This window comes from Coenobita brevimanus, chromosome 75 (assembly GCF_032717465.1).
Source record: "Coenobita brevimanus isolate Jiangsu-jjx chromosome 75, ASM3271746v2, whole genome shotgun sequence".
In the NCBI taxonomy this organism is placed as follows: Eukaryota; Metazoa; Arthropoda; class Malacostraca; order Decapoda; family Coenobitidae; genus Coenobita; species Coenobita brevimanus.
The window spans coordinates 25212356-25230210 of record NC_137028.1 but is presented as its reverse complement, the minus strand read 5'-3'; the positions used below and the strand labels follow the sequence as shown (position 1 = coordinate 25230210).

Below are 17855 nucleotides of genomic sequence, written 5' to 3'. Positions count from 1 at the left end.
CCTTTCTCACACACTCTCCCAAAATCATCTACCAAGCCTTGCAGCTCCCCTTCGTCTTCAATTAACAACACAGTATCATCTGCAAACAACAGTACAGGGAGTTTCCAAACACTATCCTCTCTCATTAGGGCCACTCCAACATCCACTGCCTACCTTGTACCTTGTTTATTACCCCATCCATATACAGATAGAACAACCATGGAGACATGACACATGCCTGTTTCAACCCAACTTCAAAGAGAAAAATTCACTCAGTTCACCATCCAAATGCACTGCAGCCTCTGCTCCATCATACATACTCTTCACAGCATTCAACAACTTCCTGTCTACTCCATATATTCTTAATACTTTCCACAGTCCTTGTCTATCCACCCTGTCATATGCTTTCTCCAAATCCATGAAGGCCACATACAACTTCTTTCCCTTCTTTAGAAACTTTGCCACTAAAGATCTACCATACACTTTTCGTATTATACTAAGAAGACAAATGTCCATATGATTACCACACACTTCTTTTTCCCCTTTTCCTTTGTACAAGGGAATAATTATACCTGACTTCCAATCCTCCGGAACTCTACCTTCCTCCCAGGCCAATCTGCACATCTTCCACATCCATTCTACTACTATCTCTCCCCCATGCTTCAACATTTCACCACACATTCCATCAATTCCTGGGGCTTTCCCTAATTTAACTTTCTTCATTGCTTCCACAACTTCCATCCTACTGATTTCTTCCTGTCTTCTCACCTCCCTCCTTCTCCCTGCCATTCCCCAGCCACTTATACTCACATTACTTCCATCCCCTATATTCAACAATTCCTTAAAATATTCTCTCCATCTGCTCACTTTTTCTCCCTTCTCCACTAGAAATCTACCATTTTTATCTTTCACTCCCCTACTAACTTCACTGCCACCCTGTCTTACTCTCTTCACCTCTTCCCGGAACATTTTCTTACAGTCCCTCCACTTTACACTCAAATTCCTTCCAAATTCCTCATCCACTCTCTTCTTATTCTCTCTTACTAATCTTTTCACCTCTCTCTTCCTCTCTACATATAACTCTCTCTTCCGCCTCTCAGCTTCTTCCACGCCCCTATTTCTCATCCATTCATTATATGTTTTCTTTTTTTGTGCCACAGCCTGTCTCACCTTTTCATTCCACAATGCTGTTCCTTGCACCCCCTACCATCTTCTCTTCACCCCACATACCACATCACATGCTGCACATATTTCTTCTGTGAATATCTTGCACATACCTTCCATGTCCCCCATGTGCTTCAATTCATATTTACCCAATCGTTCCTCCCCTTCTCTATTCTATTCTGCCTTTTTCTCATCCTCTTGTAACCTTTCCACTCTCCTTGCAACTACTCCTTCTTCCCGTCCTTCCCTTCTTCTATTTCTCCATTTTACTTGGATCTTGATTATGGCCACCACCAAGTGGTGGTCAGAAAGTCCACTCCCCCAACCTCTATAAGCTCTTGTATCCATTACACATCTTCGCATCCTTTCATCCACACAAGCATAATCAATCATAGCCTTCCTTTCATTCAGTTCACCACCCACCCTTTTCAACACTCGCCATGTATACTTGTGGATCATTTTGTGCCTGAAGAGGGTATTGGCCATCACCAACCCCCTCCCAGCACAAATGTCCACTAAAGCACTGCCATTCTCATCTATCTCAGCATGCACACCCCATTCACCAACTATTCCATCCACCTTCACATTCCCTACTTTTACCATTCATATCACCAATCAAAAACACTCTCTCATTCCTTCAAAACTTTTCCAAGCACACTTCCACATTTGTCCAGAACTCTTCTCTCACTCTGCTTGCACGATCTTGCATTGGCGCATCCATGCACACAATTGCCCACATTTGTATTCCAACTTTCAATCTTACCCACACAATCCTTGACCCAACTGATCCATACTCACTTATGTTCTTCTTCCATCTTTTACTCACAACAATACACACTCCTTCTTTTCCCCTCTCATTCTCACCTACTCCTGCACATATACCCCATCCATGCTCCCATTCTCTCACACTGTCTCCTCTCCATTTAGTTTCAGTTACTCCACATACATCCACTTTCGCATCCTCTCCCGAGGAATATTTATGCAAAAAAAAATTTAAAATTCCCCCCAAATGGGTAAAAATTAAAAAGAAATTCAAATGTCGTGGGCGCAGCATGCATCTCCATCATCTGTTTGCAGTTTCTCGCCAACTGGGTATGTTTATGCTCACCCAGTCTTCCTCCCGCCTAGCCTGACCCCAAAGTGAAAAATCACACGGCACTTCGTACGAGGTTTGCCGAGGATACGATGGTAAATCGCAACGGTAATGTGGTAAAATTGCCGACGATACCACGGGCATTTGGAATTCATCTGGACGGATTCCTGCAGAGGATACGACGTGCAAAACAGTGTGACCAAATCCAGGTGACTCAACAGAGACTATATCGTACCGCAACACTGAACATTTACCCTAACACTGAATACTTATTAATATTTTAGAATAAATATCAATCATTTTGAAACCCTTATAAAGAGTTAATATTTCTAATACCCAGGAAACTGTGATGTCAATAAAATAATCACGTGTTTACAACTGAGGACTCCACTGCAGCCAGACGTACTGCTACCAGTCGCCACTTGAAAACATCACAACAACAATTCCTGGATAATGTGATGTCATGTATTCTTCTCATCGGCATGTGTACCTGTTTGTAAACAAAGTTGCTTCTCCTTATTCTCTACCGAGTCAGCGACAGCGATCACTTTCCACAGTCACGAGACGGGGCTCTGGCAACAATGTGAGAAGCATGTCCTATGCCGAGGATACGAGGAACGTGTGTGATAGCGTCCAAGTTTTCTTCCACTTAAATCTTCCTCGGCTGTTCCTGACACGAGGTACTGTGTGATTACCTGGATTACTGTACTGTACTTATCTGGATTACTGTACTGCACAGTACTTACCTGGCTTTACACTGAGTAACAAGCCAGATGGTTACCTGTAAACCAGGAAACCATTTACAAAGCTGGGTGGTAACCATATAACCAAACCATACATGCTCCCTACATGTCAGCAAGTGGGTTGGTGGAGGGTTAGTGCCCCTCCTCGTAAAACAAATAACTCAAAGTCAAATGGCCACCCCTTATGGGATTATGGCGTCTGGCAATAAATAGATAGATAGAGACTTACCTGGATTACTGTACAGTACTTTACTACAATACAACACCACACCTATACTCAGTTTTTTTTATTGAGGCGAAGATGCACTTGATAGGTTGGTGACGACTGGCTAAATGGAACATGTCCGAATAACATTTACTGGCCCAAATTTCCCCATCAGATATATGTTGTCAATTAATAATAAAGAGATTATGAAGTAATGCTGCATTCAGCCAATCATCACCAATCTGTCAAGTGCATCTTCGCCTCGATAAAAAAAACTGAGTATACCTGCTTTCTTTTGTTCTAAATATAATTTTTTTTTATTGATTTTGTATGTCTGCACATGTTTATATGGTAAAAAATGTGTTAAAATGTGTTGGCGTGAGTTCCGGGGGTATCGATAGGTGTAAGCCCCAATCTAACGGAATTTCATTTTTTTCGGAATGTTCAGAGCCCCCTATGGTGTTGTTAAATCGAGGTTTTACTGTAATGAACTAACTGGGACCAGACCCTTGACATCAGAGACAAACATCATGCCATTTGGTAATTCCCCAAGGCGTTGAGGCTTTTACCGAACAAAGATAAAAAAATATACAGTAGAATGTTGATTGGACAATCGTACACAACATATAGCTAGGTCTAAATGGCTCTTCTTCTCAATAAATGCTCTATTTATGACTCCTCTTACAATGCTAGTCACCCAGAGACTGATGTGGCATTCTGCGGGATGGATCTGCATGCGTACTTGCATGTGTACCTGTGTGTGTGCGTGCATGTGTGTGTGTGTGTGTGTGTGTGTGTGTGTGTGTGTGTGTGTGTGTGTGTGTGTGTGTGTGTGTGTGGATGCCACACTGGCCAGTGTTTGCCACGTATCCATTCTTTTATCGAACAAAAATTCGTTAAATAAATATAACATTCGGCCAGCTCAAGGTGGTCATTAAAACCAAAATTCGTTAAAAGAGAGTTCTGCATATCAAGGGTTTACTGTACAGTATATGGTTATCATACAATGTAGTAATGGTTTTGGGTGAGGTACAGTGGTGATAACTTTCTCATTATTATCATACCTCAGCATTCCTCCACTACTGCCATCCATTTCTGTTGCTTTAGCTAACTTTTTTTTCTTAATGCCATACAGAAGATGCATTTCATATACACCTGCAGGATAGAGTCAAACAGCTGATTATAAAGCAAAATGAAAAGAAAAAAATGCAAAACTTTTGCCATTTGATGTTCCACGTATACTTTATCTAACCATCTATATTTCTGTCAAATTCCCAGTCTCATCAAAATTCATATCATTTCCAATAATCTTCTTGGCCTGTGATGCCTCCTCCCACTTTCAAAAACAATTTATTTTCACCTTTGATACTCCTCCTCATGGGATGTAGCTGGCTGACTCTCCTTAAACAGTCTTGTCCACAATTCAGTTTTGGTCTTATTTATCTTGTGATGTGCCCAATGAAAGAAGGAACAGTGGCGTCGGTCCCTGCATGCTGAACACGCATAAAACCTACGACTCTCACCACCCTCTTGGACTCTCTCAAACAAAATAGTAGGACCTGTTGAAAGAAGAAGGGTTCATGTATTGATGTGCAATGATATATAATACTATACTTTATACAGAAAGTCTAAAATGATGTACCGTAATACAATTAAAGATAGCTCATCCTATACAGTATTATACTATTAGGTATAGAGACTGCCCCAAGGCTAGGATAACCGGGTCCAAAACAGCTACCCCTCTTCAATATAGTGAAGCCCCTTTTTCTTATGACTGTTATCTCTAGGCAATTTTATTTGATTTTACTTGGCTGAGGAATGACCTTTAAACTAGAAAGTTAGATAGCCTATGGCCTTGATTCATCTTTTCACTTTCAAAGACCTGTACAAATGTTGCATAAAACTGTCTCACTGAAGCCTTATAAAAATGAAGAGATGTCACTATATAGAATGGGTTAAGGCCACAAGGGTATAAGTGTACTTCCCTTGAGGGCTGTCATATGACTCAAAATTTTCCAGTCACCTCTTGGGATTCAAATACAGTATAGCTGCAAATAATCTATGATTCTGACCAACATTTTGGTATCTCTCAAACAGAACAGACCCATGACAACATAAATGCCATATGCAGACCAAGTCCTCATTAAAGTATGTCAGCTTTTTTAAAGTTAATTGCAGAAAAATTATTGATGGAAGTTCTACTGCTAATTACAATGCTCGTTTTTCCCAGTTCACATCACTTCTTGTTTGAAGAAAGATATAAGACAAAAATTCTTGAACACAGAAATACAGTGTACGGTAAATACTTCACAGTAAGTATTTCTCTACAGTTACAGTTATATACCGTACCATAATAGTGGTAGGTGGGGGCGCTTACCATCCACTCACTCAATGTAATGCTGTTTTGGGTGTCTGCCCTCACCTCTCTTCCATCCTTCCTCTTCTGTCTTTCTTTCCTTAACTCCTTCCTCTTTCTTCTGCCTACAGGTGACTTTACACTCCCTCTTCTGTCTTTCTTTCCTTCATTCTTTCTTCTTCCTTCTGTCTATGGGTAACTCTACAGTGAGTGGCAAGCCAAATGGTTTCCTGTACACCAAGAAACCATTTACAGTACTATGCTAGGTGGTAACCATATAACCAAATTATGGCACCTGATGGTTAGTGGGTAATTAAGGTGCTCCAATTGGATTGACCCTGTGTAGGTTCATATCCAAGGGGTGGTTGGGGTTTATTGCTCACGTAATGCCACTCAGGGATGAGTGAGGCTGGTCAATCTCATCTTTAATGTCAGGACCACCTTGCCTAGGCTGAGGTTCCTACACTCCTCATGAGGCAACATAGGATTGGATAATGGATGGATATATACCATAAAATAAATAATTAGTTTTGTTTTGATTCATTTATAAAGGCTCCAGCATGCTTGCATGCATTGGCCTTGGTCACCTGATGGCAGCTCTCCATGCTGCTTGACCTCTGACAGCCCCACTGTTCAGGCCTTTATCCCTGAGGTCACACTCTATGACTTTGTCCCAAGATTTTTTTGGTCTGCCACTCTTAACCCTATCCCCAACATTCACACTTCTCACTTTCCGCACACAACTGTCATCCCCCATACTCTCCACATGCCCAAACCACCTCAATCTACCTCTCCTCATCACAACATCAATACACTCCAGTCCCATCCTTCCTCTTAACTCTTGCATCGTAAATCTAGTCTCCCAGGCCTCACATTCTGCACAACCGTCTACTCGTTGTGATTTCTGTAAGTTTAAGCCCAAGAATATCCTCTTCCCTTACTGCCCAGGTCTCATTAACATGAAACACTGCATTCCTAATACATGCTGCATACAAAGATCACTTAGCACGGAGGAAGAGCTCTCTCAATGTAAGGAAAAGCAACAGCTTCCTGAATTATCTCCAACCACTCCTTACCCTAGCCATCAACCTAGTTCCAGCACCACCTCCAGCACATAACACGTCTCTCAAGTAACAAAACTCTTCCACATACTTAAGAGAGGCACCAGCAAGATTAATCCTATCTCACTTGACAATCTCCACATGCTCTCCCCAGTACACCGCATGCATGGAATGAGCATAGTCTTGCAATCTACCTCTAATACCACTACCAGTACATCTCTATTGCATCCACTTATCACAAACACTGCACAAGATAAAATGATTTCCCACACCCATGTGGCAAACTGCATATGGCCAGTCTCCCTCCTCTCTGACAGAACTGCCACCAACCCTAGATACGTCATCTTTGTTTTATCTGCATTTACTCTCAAGCCCTTGTGACCCATACCATCTCTCTACTTCCTAGATCATTCCTCCAACTCCCTTTCATTCTCTACAATCAACACCAATCATTGGTATACAAAACCTGGAACTGGAGCCCATTTCTAAAATCGCATGAAAAACCTTCAAGCACCATGATAAACAATATGGGGCTCAAGACTGTCCCCTGATGCACAACAGTTCACAGAAAACTCCTCACTCAAATCTCCATTCACTCTCACCTGGGTGCAAGCACCCACATACACAGCCGTAACCACTCTAATCAGCCACTCCCTGATCCCAAGCTTTCTCATTGCCTTCTTCACCACCTCCCTAGGGACTCTGCCAAAGGCCTTCTCCAAATCAAGAAAAACAAAGCACAGATCCCTTTCTCTCCTATATATTTTTCCTGAAGCTGTCGAACAATTATTACTATGTCTGGGATGAACTCCAAAATCTCACAAATTTTCCATGCAACATTAGTTTTTTCACCTTACTGTGGGGCACATTTTCATGTTTTTCAGCTTGTTTCATGTAGCTTGTTTCGCCACGAAAGATCCACCTTTGACATACTCAATCTCTTAACTCATACCATCCATCAATCAATTGATCTTTTTGGAGAAACTCATGCAGTAGCTCTTGATATCTCTAAAGCTTTCGACAGAGTATGGCACCGTTCCCTGCTGTCCAAACTCCCTTGCTATGGACTAACGTCTTTTGTTCCTTTGATTTCTTCTTATCTTAGTGACAGGAAAATAAGAGTAAAAGTAGATGATGTATATTCGAATTTCCACTCAATTAACACCGGCGTGCCGCAGGGATCAGTTCTGGCGCCAACCCTATTTCTGGTTCATATTAATGATCTCTTATCTGTCACTCACAATCCCATTCACTCATATGCAGATGACTCAACACTACATAGTTCATTCACACTCAGACATCCATTTACAAAGTCTAATATCTCTACCTCTCAACTCAATACAGCCATCTCCATAAATGAAGATCTATCTACAATCAGTGAATGGGGACAAAACAACCTTGTCTCTTTTAATGCTAGTAAAACTAAATATATACAGTTTACCAATAGACAGATATTGCCAGACTCGTACATTACCTTCAGTGCTACTAATATTCCCATCTCCAAAAGTATTGAAATTCTTGGTGTCTCACTTAACAGTGCCCTCAGCTGGACCTCTCATGTCAGATCACTTGCTAAAACCGCCTCAAAGAAACTTGGATTATTGTACAGAGTCCGTAACTTCTTCGCCGATGAGCAGTTAGCTATAATTTATAAGAGTCATGTGCGCTCTCAGCTTGAATATTGCTCACCCTTGTGGAATGGTTGTGGAGAGGTTGCATTAAGGCAACTAGACAAAATTCAGAATAAAGCTGTTAGAATCATTAACAACCCTGCCATTACATATAAACTACCTCCCCTGCAAGTAAGAAGGAATGTTGCCTCCCTTGCATTATTTTACAGATATTTTTTTGGCAAATGCTCAGACGAAGTTGCGTCCATGGTGCCACCTCTCCATGCCTTCCCTCGTGCTACACGGGCATCTGGTAGCGCTCATGACTGGAATGTCACTCAACCATATTGCAGAACTTCTGCCTATCAGAATTCTTTCATTCCCCGAACTGCATCTCTCTGGAACTCGCTTCCCCAGAGTTGTTTTCCTCCAAATTTCAACCTACAACTCTTCAAGTCTAACTGTTACAGATATTTTATGAACAGAGGACACCAGTAATCTGGTGTATGGATTTTTTTTTTTTCTCCATTTGTTTTTCCTTCCTCCGTTCTGTTATTAAAAAAAAAAAAAAAAAAAAAAAAAGCTCAGTGGTACAAAAAGACTGAGCTATGATTCTACAACTTTTCCATTGCACTACCATCTAACTATACCTCATACCAATTAACCTCTTAAACGCGGATCATCGCGTTTGCGACGCTCGCCAAAAAGGACAACGGCGGAGCGTCGCGTTTGTGATTCGAGTTAAATTTGAATAAACGCGGGCAAGGATGTTCCAGCTGGTATTGTCTATCAGTACCATCACCCTTTAGCTACAATTAGCATACTTTACCTTTGTACTACTGACCTCTGTTGTTGCCAAGTATCGCGTTTTTTCCCCCTCCCCCTCCCACCACGGCCCGGCCAGCCTGGCTGTGATACATGGCAGCGCTCTGACTGCTCAGAACTGTAAATCTGTGCTCTCCTCTCACAAGCAGTTTATGCTAATAGGAAACGCTTGTTTCCCCAGTTGTAACACTAGCTTTTTTTCGCACGGTTTGCCTCTGTTTAGCGTCAGTTTACCGCAGGCTTTCAAAGTGACATTATGGCGAGTTCTAGCTCTTCCGAGTCAGTGCAAGCGACCGACAGGAACGAGAATAAAGTGACGGGCATAAGGCAGAATAAAAAGCGCGCCGCGGTGATCTTTTGGGAAGTAATATGATTGAAAATAATGTAGTATACATGTTTTTAGCTGTGAAAATGGAAATGTTTGTTGAGTGACAGGAAGACCGCCACCGCGCTGCATGTCGGCCGTATGCTCTGTTGATTTTAGCCTTATTTTCAATGCTTATTGTACAATTACGGATTCCAAACTACCTTTACGTTGTAGTATAAAGTTTACTGTGACAGAATGAGGCTGTGGTAGAGGGGAAACCGGGCTGCTGGAGGTGTGAAAGTGAAGATTTGGTTACCCAACTTTGCAAGTCTCCACAAGTCCTTGGGTAGTCAAGAAGGCTCAACACCTGTCTCCGGAGAAAGCTGAATGTAAGCACTATCTGCCATACCACGTATAATGTTCTTGGGTTAATCTCTGATTTTTGGCTAATATTTTCCTACAGGTACTCAGACCGCGATACAACCCCACCACTCGGGGGGGGGGGTCAACTCTTCATGGCCGCGTTTAAAGGTTTAATCTGGCCAGGCATGTATGACAACACTGTTCCTGCCGAGACTCTGATTGGCTGGAGGTGTTTGCTCGATTTCGTTGTTGCTTAAACCGATACTCTCTTTATTATCAGATGTGACAGAGTTTGTCGACAGTACAATCGTCAGAAGCAATAAGAAATCCGTTATCTGCTTAACAACAATGAAATTTTCGTAGGGAGATAGAGATATTGAGTCAACAAAGTATTATAACAATCCAAGTCAAGGTCAGCATTCGAACAATTCCTTTAAATCTCTGACACTCCGTAACAGAAAATTAAGGATACGTGCTTAATCTAAGCATTGGTATAACACATTTAAATTTTAAGATCAGTCCGTACTGTGATAATAGAGGATATATAATGAAATAGTTTTCCTTTAGCCTAGTTTGATTTTTGCAATTTTTTCAAACCTCGCTCCCTGCAGAACTCATCTTTCCATTAGAATTTTTAATCATTCAGAGTTGTGGCACGATTTACGGGTGCGGACTGATCTTAAAATTTAAATGTGTTATATCAACGCTTAGATTAAGCAGGTTTCCTTAATTTTCTGTTATATTATGGAGTGTCGGAGATTTAAAGGAATTGTTCGAATGCTGATCTTGCACTGTTATAATACTTTGTTGACTATATCTCTATATTCCTACGAAAATTTCATTGTTGTTAAGTATACAACGGATTTCTTACTGCTTTTGATGACTGTATTGTCGACAAACTCAGTATCATATCTGATAATAAAAAGAGTATCAGTTTCAGAAACAATGAAATCAAACAAACACCTCCAGCCAATAAGAATCTCGGCAGGAAGAGTGTTGCCATACATGCCTGGCCAGATTAATTGGTACGAGGTATAGTATCATATTCTAGTGTTAATAAACTGTTACAACGTGGCATTCAAAACAGAGAGAGGGCAATTTTAGTCACAGTTAAAGTAAAATAAGTATGGCATGGTGCTGTAAAGACAGGGAAACTGACAAATCAGCTTTACTGGTAGACAATGAACAATGATGAACAATTTTCCTGTAATTTACCATAGATCTGATAGCAAAAATTGTATCGTATCATTTATAAAGGCTCCAACATGCTTGCATGTGTCTGCCTTGGTCACCTAATGGTGGCTCTCCACAAAGTTTTTTTTTTTTTTTCTTTCTTTTTAATGCAAAGAAGAAGGAACCAAAGGCCATGAACCCGCAGTAACAGTTCCCTCCAAGACAAAAATAAAATACAAGAGAGAGCCAAATTCAAGATCCGATCATTATGAGATGCCTAGACACACTGCGTTTGAAAGACTGGAGATCACAGGAAGCAGGAAATACAGACAGAGGGAGACAGTTCCAGAGTTGACCTGTTGCATAAATGAAGGACTGGGAATAATGATTAACTCTTGTATTAGAGAGTTGGACAGAAAAGGGATGAGAGTTTGCTGCTAGACGGGTGCTACGTGCCCGTCGTAGAGGTGGAGGAATGCATGCTGACAGTTCAGAGGAGCAGTGACCATTGAAGTAGCGATAGAAAAGAGATAAAGATGCAACATTGCGGCAAAGAGACAGAGGTTGAAGGGAGTCAATAGGAGGAGGAGAGTTAATGAGACGAAAGCCTTTTACTCCACCCGGTTGAGAAGAGCTGTATGTGAGGAGCCTCCCCACACATGAGAGTTGTACTCCACACAGGGGTGGATAAAACCCCTGTATAGAGTCAATAATTGTGCAGGGGTAAAGAAGGAACGAAGTCGGCTTAGCACACCTAATCTCTAGGAAGCAGATTTTACAAGAGATGTTATATGATCGTTCCAAGATAAGTCCCGAGTAAATGAAACCCCAAGCAACTTCATGGATGATTATTAAACATTAGTGGGTATACCTGTGGAAGATTTTGTTGGGTTGATAGGTGTAAGAACTGAGTCTTAAATGCATTAAAAACAAGCAGATTATTTTTACCCTAGTCAGAGATACGAGCCAAGTCAGACATTAGGTGTGTCATAGCCTCATTCCTTGTTTGTTGAAGTAACTGCTGAGATGGATGTTGCGGGAACCGAATGGAAAGATGAAGGGTGAAGTCATCAGCGTATGAGTGGATAGGGTTAGATGTACAGCTTAGAAAGTCACTGATGAATAAAAGGAAGAGAGTTGGTGATAGGACAGAGCCCTGAGGAACACCACTGTTGACAGATCTAGGAGAAGAACGATGGCCATCTACAACAGCGGCTATAGAACGACCAGAAAGGAAGCTAGAGATGAAGGCACAGATAGAAGGATAGAAACCGTAAGAGGGCCATTTGGAAATTAAAGATTTATGCCAGACTCGATCAAAAGCCTTTGAGATGCCAAGTGCAATGGCAAAGCTTTCGCCAAAGTTCCGAAAGGAGGATGACCAGGAGTCTGAATGATAGATGAGAAGATCGTCAGTGGAGCGTCCCTGACGGAACCCGTACTGACAATCAGAAAGAAGGTTGTGATAGGAAAGGTGTCTCAAAATTTTTCTGTTAAGAAAACCGACTCGAAAACTTTTGAGATACAGGATGTTAAAGCAATTGGACGATAGTTAGAGGGTTGGGAATGGTCGCCCTACTTTGGGAATGGCTGAATGAGAGCAAACTTCCAGCAAGAAGGAAAGGTACAAGTTGACAGACAAAGACGAAAGAGTTTGGCTAAGCAGGGCGTAAGCACAGAAGCACAGTTCTTGAGAACAACAGGAGGGACTCCATCATGCCCATATGCCTTGTTAGTATTGAGGCCAGTGATGGCAGAAAATACATCAGCTGAAGAAATATTTATGTCAGCCATGAGGAAGTCTGAGGGGGGAAGTAATGAAGGAACAGCACCGAAATCGTCTAAGGTGGAACTGGAGGAAAAAGTCTGAGTGAAGAGATCTGCTTCATCAGTAAAAGAAATAGCTACAGAACTATCAGAGTAGAAAAGAGGAGGGTAGGATGATGAGGTAAAGTTGTTAAAAAGGTTTTTGGCAAGGAGCCAGAAGGAGAGGGAAGAATTCGTATTGGGGAGTTGAGTGCATGTAGTACGGATGAAATTATTTTTAGCAGAGCGAAGAACAGACTTAGCACGATTCCAAGCAGAAACGTAAAGATGATGTGATTCAGGGGTGAGTTGGCTCTGGTACCTTTTGTAGGCCCTCTCCTTGTTGCAGACAGCATTAGAACAAGCGTGATTAAACCAAGGCTTTCTTGCGTTAGACAAAGGATACGAGAAAGGAATGTATGCTTCCATGCCCGAGAGAATAACCTCCGTAATGCGCAAGGCACTCAAATGGCTCCCAGCCATGGAAACAATAATCATTTCAGGGAAAATCAAAGAAGTACTGCCTGAGGGCCTCCCAATCCGCAGCTCCAAAGTGCCACAGATGACGTTTCTTTGGAGGGTTCACAGGCCGTACCAGAGTGATAGGACTGTGGCAGCCTCCCTATTCGGTCCCTTATCCCTGAGATTACACTTTATGACCTTATCCCACATCTTTTAGTCTGCCTCTCGCAACCCTATCCTGAACGTTCACACCTCTCACCTTCTGCACCCAACTGTCATCTTCCATCCTTTGAACATGCCCCAACCATCTCAATCTACCCCTCCTCATCACATCAATACACTGAAGTCCCATCCTTCCTCTCAACACTTCAACAGCTACCGCAGCCCCTCAGACCTTGCATTGAAGGATGCACTACAAATCCATCAAATCACTGTCACTTCTGTGTGCTTGAGCCTACATATATCTTCTTCCTTTACTGCCCAGGTCTCACCACCATACAGCATGTAACTCCTAATACATGTTGCATACAAGGATCCCTTTGCATAGAGAGAAAGCCCTCTCAATGTTAAGAGAGGCAACAGCTCCCTGAACTTCCTCCAATGACTCCTTACCCTATCTACACCTCCAGCACCTAACATGTCCCACAAAACTCTTCCACACACTCAAGAGGCTCTCCTGCGAGATCAATCCTTTCACACCTCTCAATCTCTATGTGCTCTCCTTGACACTCTGCATACACGAAATCAGCATTATTTTGCAGCATACCTCTAATACCATTACATCTCTTATGCACCCACTTATCATAAAAACTACCGTACACAAGATGAAGTTACTTCTCACACCCTTGTAGCAAACTGCACATGAACACACTCCCTCTGCTTTGACAGTACTGCAACCAGTCATAGCTATTATCACCTTTGTTTTATCTTTACAGTATTTACTTTCAAATCCTTATGACCCATTCTGCCTCTTCACTTCCTAAACCTTTCCTCTGCTTTCTTTCACTCTCTGCAGTCAACATCAAGTCATCAACATACAATATCTCCCATGGAAGTCTTTTTCTAAAATCATCCGATTCCTAAAAAAAGGAGCTAAAAACTTTTTTGAGCACTACTTAACAATCGGCACTGCTGGACCATTGCACTGTATCATGTAGTATCAGTACCAGTAATATTCTGATACCTTACTAAGCAGTACCATGAAAAAACTCCAAACCTAAAACAAACTATTAGCAACCATCCAATTCCTTCTTGCTCCATCAGGAGTGTACAGAGCCAGGGCTAGGTTACTTAATCAACACATTTAAAGCGAGTGACCAACCACTCACAAGAGTGGCATTAAGTAAGCAATAAATCTCATCCACACCTGCCCTCATACATAAACCTTTACTCCATACTGGTCACATCTGCTTGAGCAACTAAATCCATTAGGCCACCCAGTATCTGTTTTGCTTATAGGGCTACCACCCATAATTTCCAGGTGACAGAGAACCATTTGACTTACCACTCAGTGCAAAGTCACCTAAAGGTAGCAAAGATAAAGTGAGTGGATACGATTCCATCCATCCATCCATTGCCAGACGCCATGTATCCCAAATGGGGTGGCCAAGGGCTTAGAGTTAATTGTTTTACAGGGAGGGGCACTAATCCTCCACCAACCCCACTTGACACGTAGGGATGCCAACAGCATCTGGTGTTCCCAGGCGGTCACCTATCCAAGTACTAACCAGACCCAACGTTGCTTACCCCTATGATATCTAGCTATGCTAAAAATATAACATCTACATAAGGACACAGCCTATGTGCAAGCCACTAAGTTATGTTGCTATTAACAATTACCATGTGTGCAGGATGGATTATCTTCAATTTTGTTTATAATAACATCAACTCCATGTTTTTCACTGGACATCGTGTTAGGCTTCTACTCCTTCCTTTACATCCCACGAGACAAAAATCCTCTTCATAACACAGCTGATGACCACTCCTTTCAAATGTCCTGGAAAAAAAAAAAAAAAAAATTTTAGACACATTTGGCCATGTGGAGAGGATGGAGAGACTAATGAGGAAAGTGTATGTGAATGAGATGAAGGAAAAGAGAGGGAGGGAGACACTGAGCATGTCATGAAAGGATGGAGTGAAGAGCTATATGAAAGATGGAGGGGGAGGTGAGTTGGGAGGAGGGCAGCACAATGGCATGGAGCATGGTGACACGGAGGCATTTTGTCTGTGGCCACCCCTTACAGGATTAAGACATCTGGCTAGGCCTATAGATATAGATAGATCATCTCCAACACGTTATTCCCTCCTGGAAACACCCATGATGAGGTACCATCAGGGTGAATTAGGACACTTTAGTTTTTATTACTTGCTCCTCTTGTTTTTGGTTTAAGGCAGATATAAAGCACCCTATGGTGGGCTGATCCAGTGAGCTACAAAACTCTAACCACCAAAAAATTAATTTACTTCATTGCTTTTTGTAGAAATTTTTACATAGGTATCTCAGTTTCCAAATTCTCTCTGAGAACCCAGGGCAAAAATCTGACACCCTTATGGACTGCTTGGACTGCCAAAGAAAATAGCTGGGCACAGCCCAGGTGTAGCCTAATCTTCCAGTCTTTTTGGATATCCCCAAGGCAAAGACAATGACTTTTTTTGGAGCTAAAAAAAAAAAAAAAAAAAAAATCAACTGGGTGAATGTAGACACTTTATTATTATTATTATTATTATTTTTTTTTTTTTTTATTTTTTTTTTTTTTAAACCTGTGGTAGCTACTGCTTGTGTCTTTGTCTATAGCAGATACTGAACTATATTATGTACCCTTTGATCGGCTGGTCCAATGAAACATCAAGCTATACTGTAAATACCATTTAAGATAATTCACTTCGTTGTTTTTTATAATAATATCGATAAGGATGTGTTGGGAGTGTACCGGGGATAGACTCCGCTGGGGAAGGGGGGATAGAATATTTCCCCAGTATTCCCTGCTTGTCGTAAGAGGCGACTAAAAGGGACACTTTTATCTACATTCTTTTTGCCGTCTCTCTTTCCCTTGTACTTTGTCTGTCCTAACCATCTGCATTTTATTTTCTTTTAGTTAATTTCCTCTCTCCAGTCTGGATCCTGTGAGCCACTGGCATTGGCTCCAGGGTAAAACATTTTTCTGCCTAAGAAATCTTGATGAACTCTGGTTATGAAGCAATGGCCCTCAGTTCCATGCAGCCCTTAAGTGGGCAGGGGGTGCTAAGAATTCCATGGTGTAGGAATAAGTTTATACAGCCAAAAAGAACCTTAAGAATAGGAAATTGGAATGTTCGAACTCTCAATCACACTGGTAATATGGACCGAGGATGAGGTGGAGGGATGGAGTTGAGAGGTATTTGAGGGAGGGGGGAGTGAGATTGGGGGAGGGTAGTCAAATGGTGGGTGACAGAGCAACTTGGAGGCATTTTGTCTGCAGCTACCCTTTGCGGGATTATGGCATCGGGCTATAGATAGATAGATAGAAAATGGAAGAACTTATTTCAGTGTTCAAGGAATATAATATACAGTAGATATTAGTGCTCTTACAGAAACGAGGTTGCTTGGAGTTGATAAAATGAATTTGGAAGAGGGTATTACTTTGTTGGTTTCTGGCATTAGTGATGGAAATCATTTTCAAGGAGTAGGGTTACTGTTGAGTACAGATGCTTGCAAGGCACTATGTGAGTTTGAGCCAATTAATGAGCGCTTGCTTTATGCTCGTTTAAAATCTGACCACGGTAATATCAGTGTGGTGGTAGGGTACACTCCGACAAATGAGGCTGCTGATGAAATGAAGGACGACTTGTATGAGAAGCTGCAGTATGTAGTGAACAGAGGGGCAAGAGATGATGTGTCAGTTTGAATTGGTGATTTTAAAGCGACTGTTGGTAGTAGCAAGGATGGCTTTGAAGATTGTATGGGTAAAGAGGGTGTTGGTATCAAAAACAAAAATGGGGTGCAATTTGGAAGCTCTTGTTTGGCAAATGACCTTATGATTGGTGGAACTATCTCTGAGCATAGAAAAATACATAAAACTACTTGGATTTCACCATGTGGTAAGTACTGGAACCTGACTGACCAAATTGCAATTATCAGAAGGCGTAGGAGTTATCTGCAAGATGTTTGCATAAGGAGGGGGGCAGATACAGGTCATGATCATAAACTTGTTGTGTCAAAGATTCAAATAAAACTTAAGAGAAGGAATAATGGAAACTGTACAGGAGGTAATAAATATGCTTCTGATGAGCTGAGAAATTATGAGAACGCGAAGGAAAAGTTTACGTGGGAATGTAGAAACGGGTTTCTAGTCCTGCAGACTTTGACAGAATCTGAAGACTACCGGTAGCTATCTATTGCCAGACAGCCAGACACCTCACTCCCGTATGGGGTGGCCACAAACAAATCGCCTCCACGTCGCCCTGTCCCCTGCCATTTCACTGCCTTGCGCCCAACTCACACCCCCCTCTCTCATATACCTCTCCACCCCATCCCACCATCTCATCCTCAGCCTCCCCCTCCCTCTCCCCCCCTCCACCTCACTCACATACACTCTCCTTGTCAGTCTCTCAACCCCCATCATCTCCACATGGCCAAACCACCTCAATGTGTTCCTCCTAATGCTTCCTATCACATCCACACCACAACGTTCCTTAATATCCCCATTTGTCAGCCTGTCTCTCCATGTGA

At 41.9% G+C, this 17855-nt stretch overlaps 1 protein-coding gene across 1 annotated transcript in view; it reads right to left on the bottom strand.

Annotated features, from left to right (window-relative positions):
* Positions 1–15091, bottom strand: part of LOC145408092 (rRNA N(6)-adenosine-methyltransferase ZCCHC4) — a 139737-nt gene extending 124646 nt beyond the window's left edge. Inside the window, exons 1-2 of the mRNA XM_080278900.1 lie at positions 14987–15091; positions 4545–4743 (exon numbers count right to left, since the gene is read on the bottom strand). Coding sequence (XP_080135026.1) covers positions 4545–4743; positions 14987–15056 — 269 coding nt within the window. The 5' untranslated portion in view covers positions 15057–15091. The remainder of the gene's footprint in view (positions 1–4544; positions 4744–14986) is intronic.
* Positions 15092–17855: the final 2764 nt, after the last annotated feature.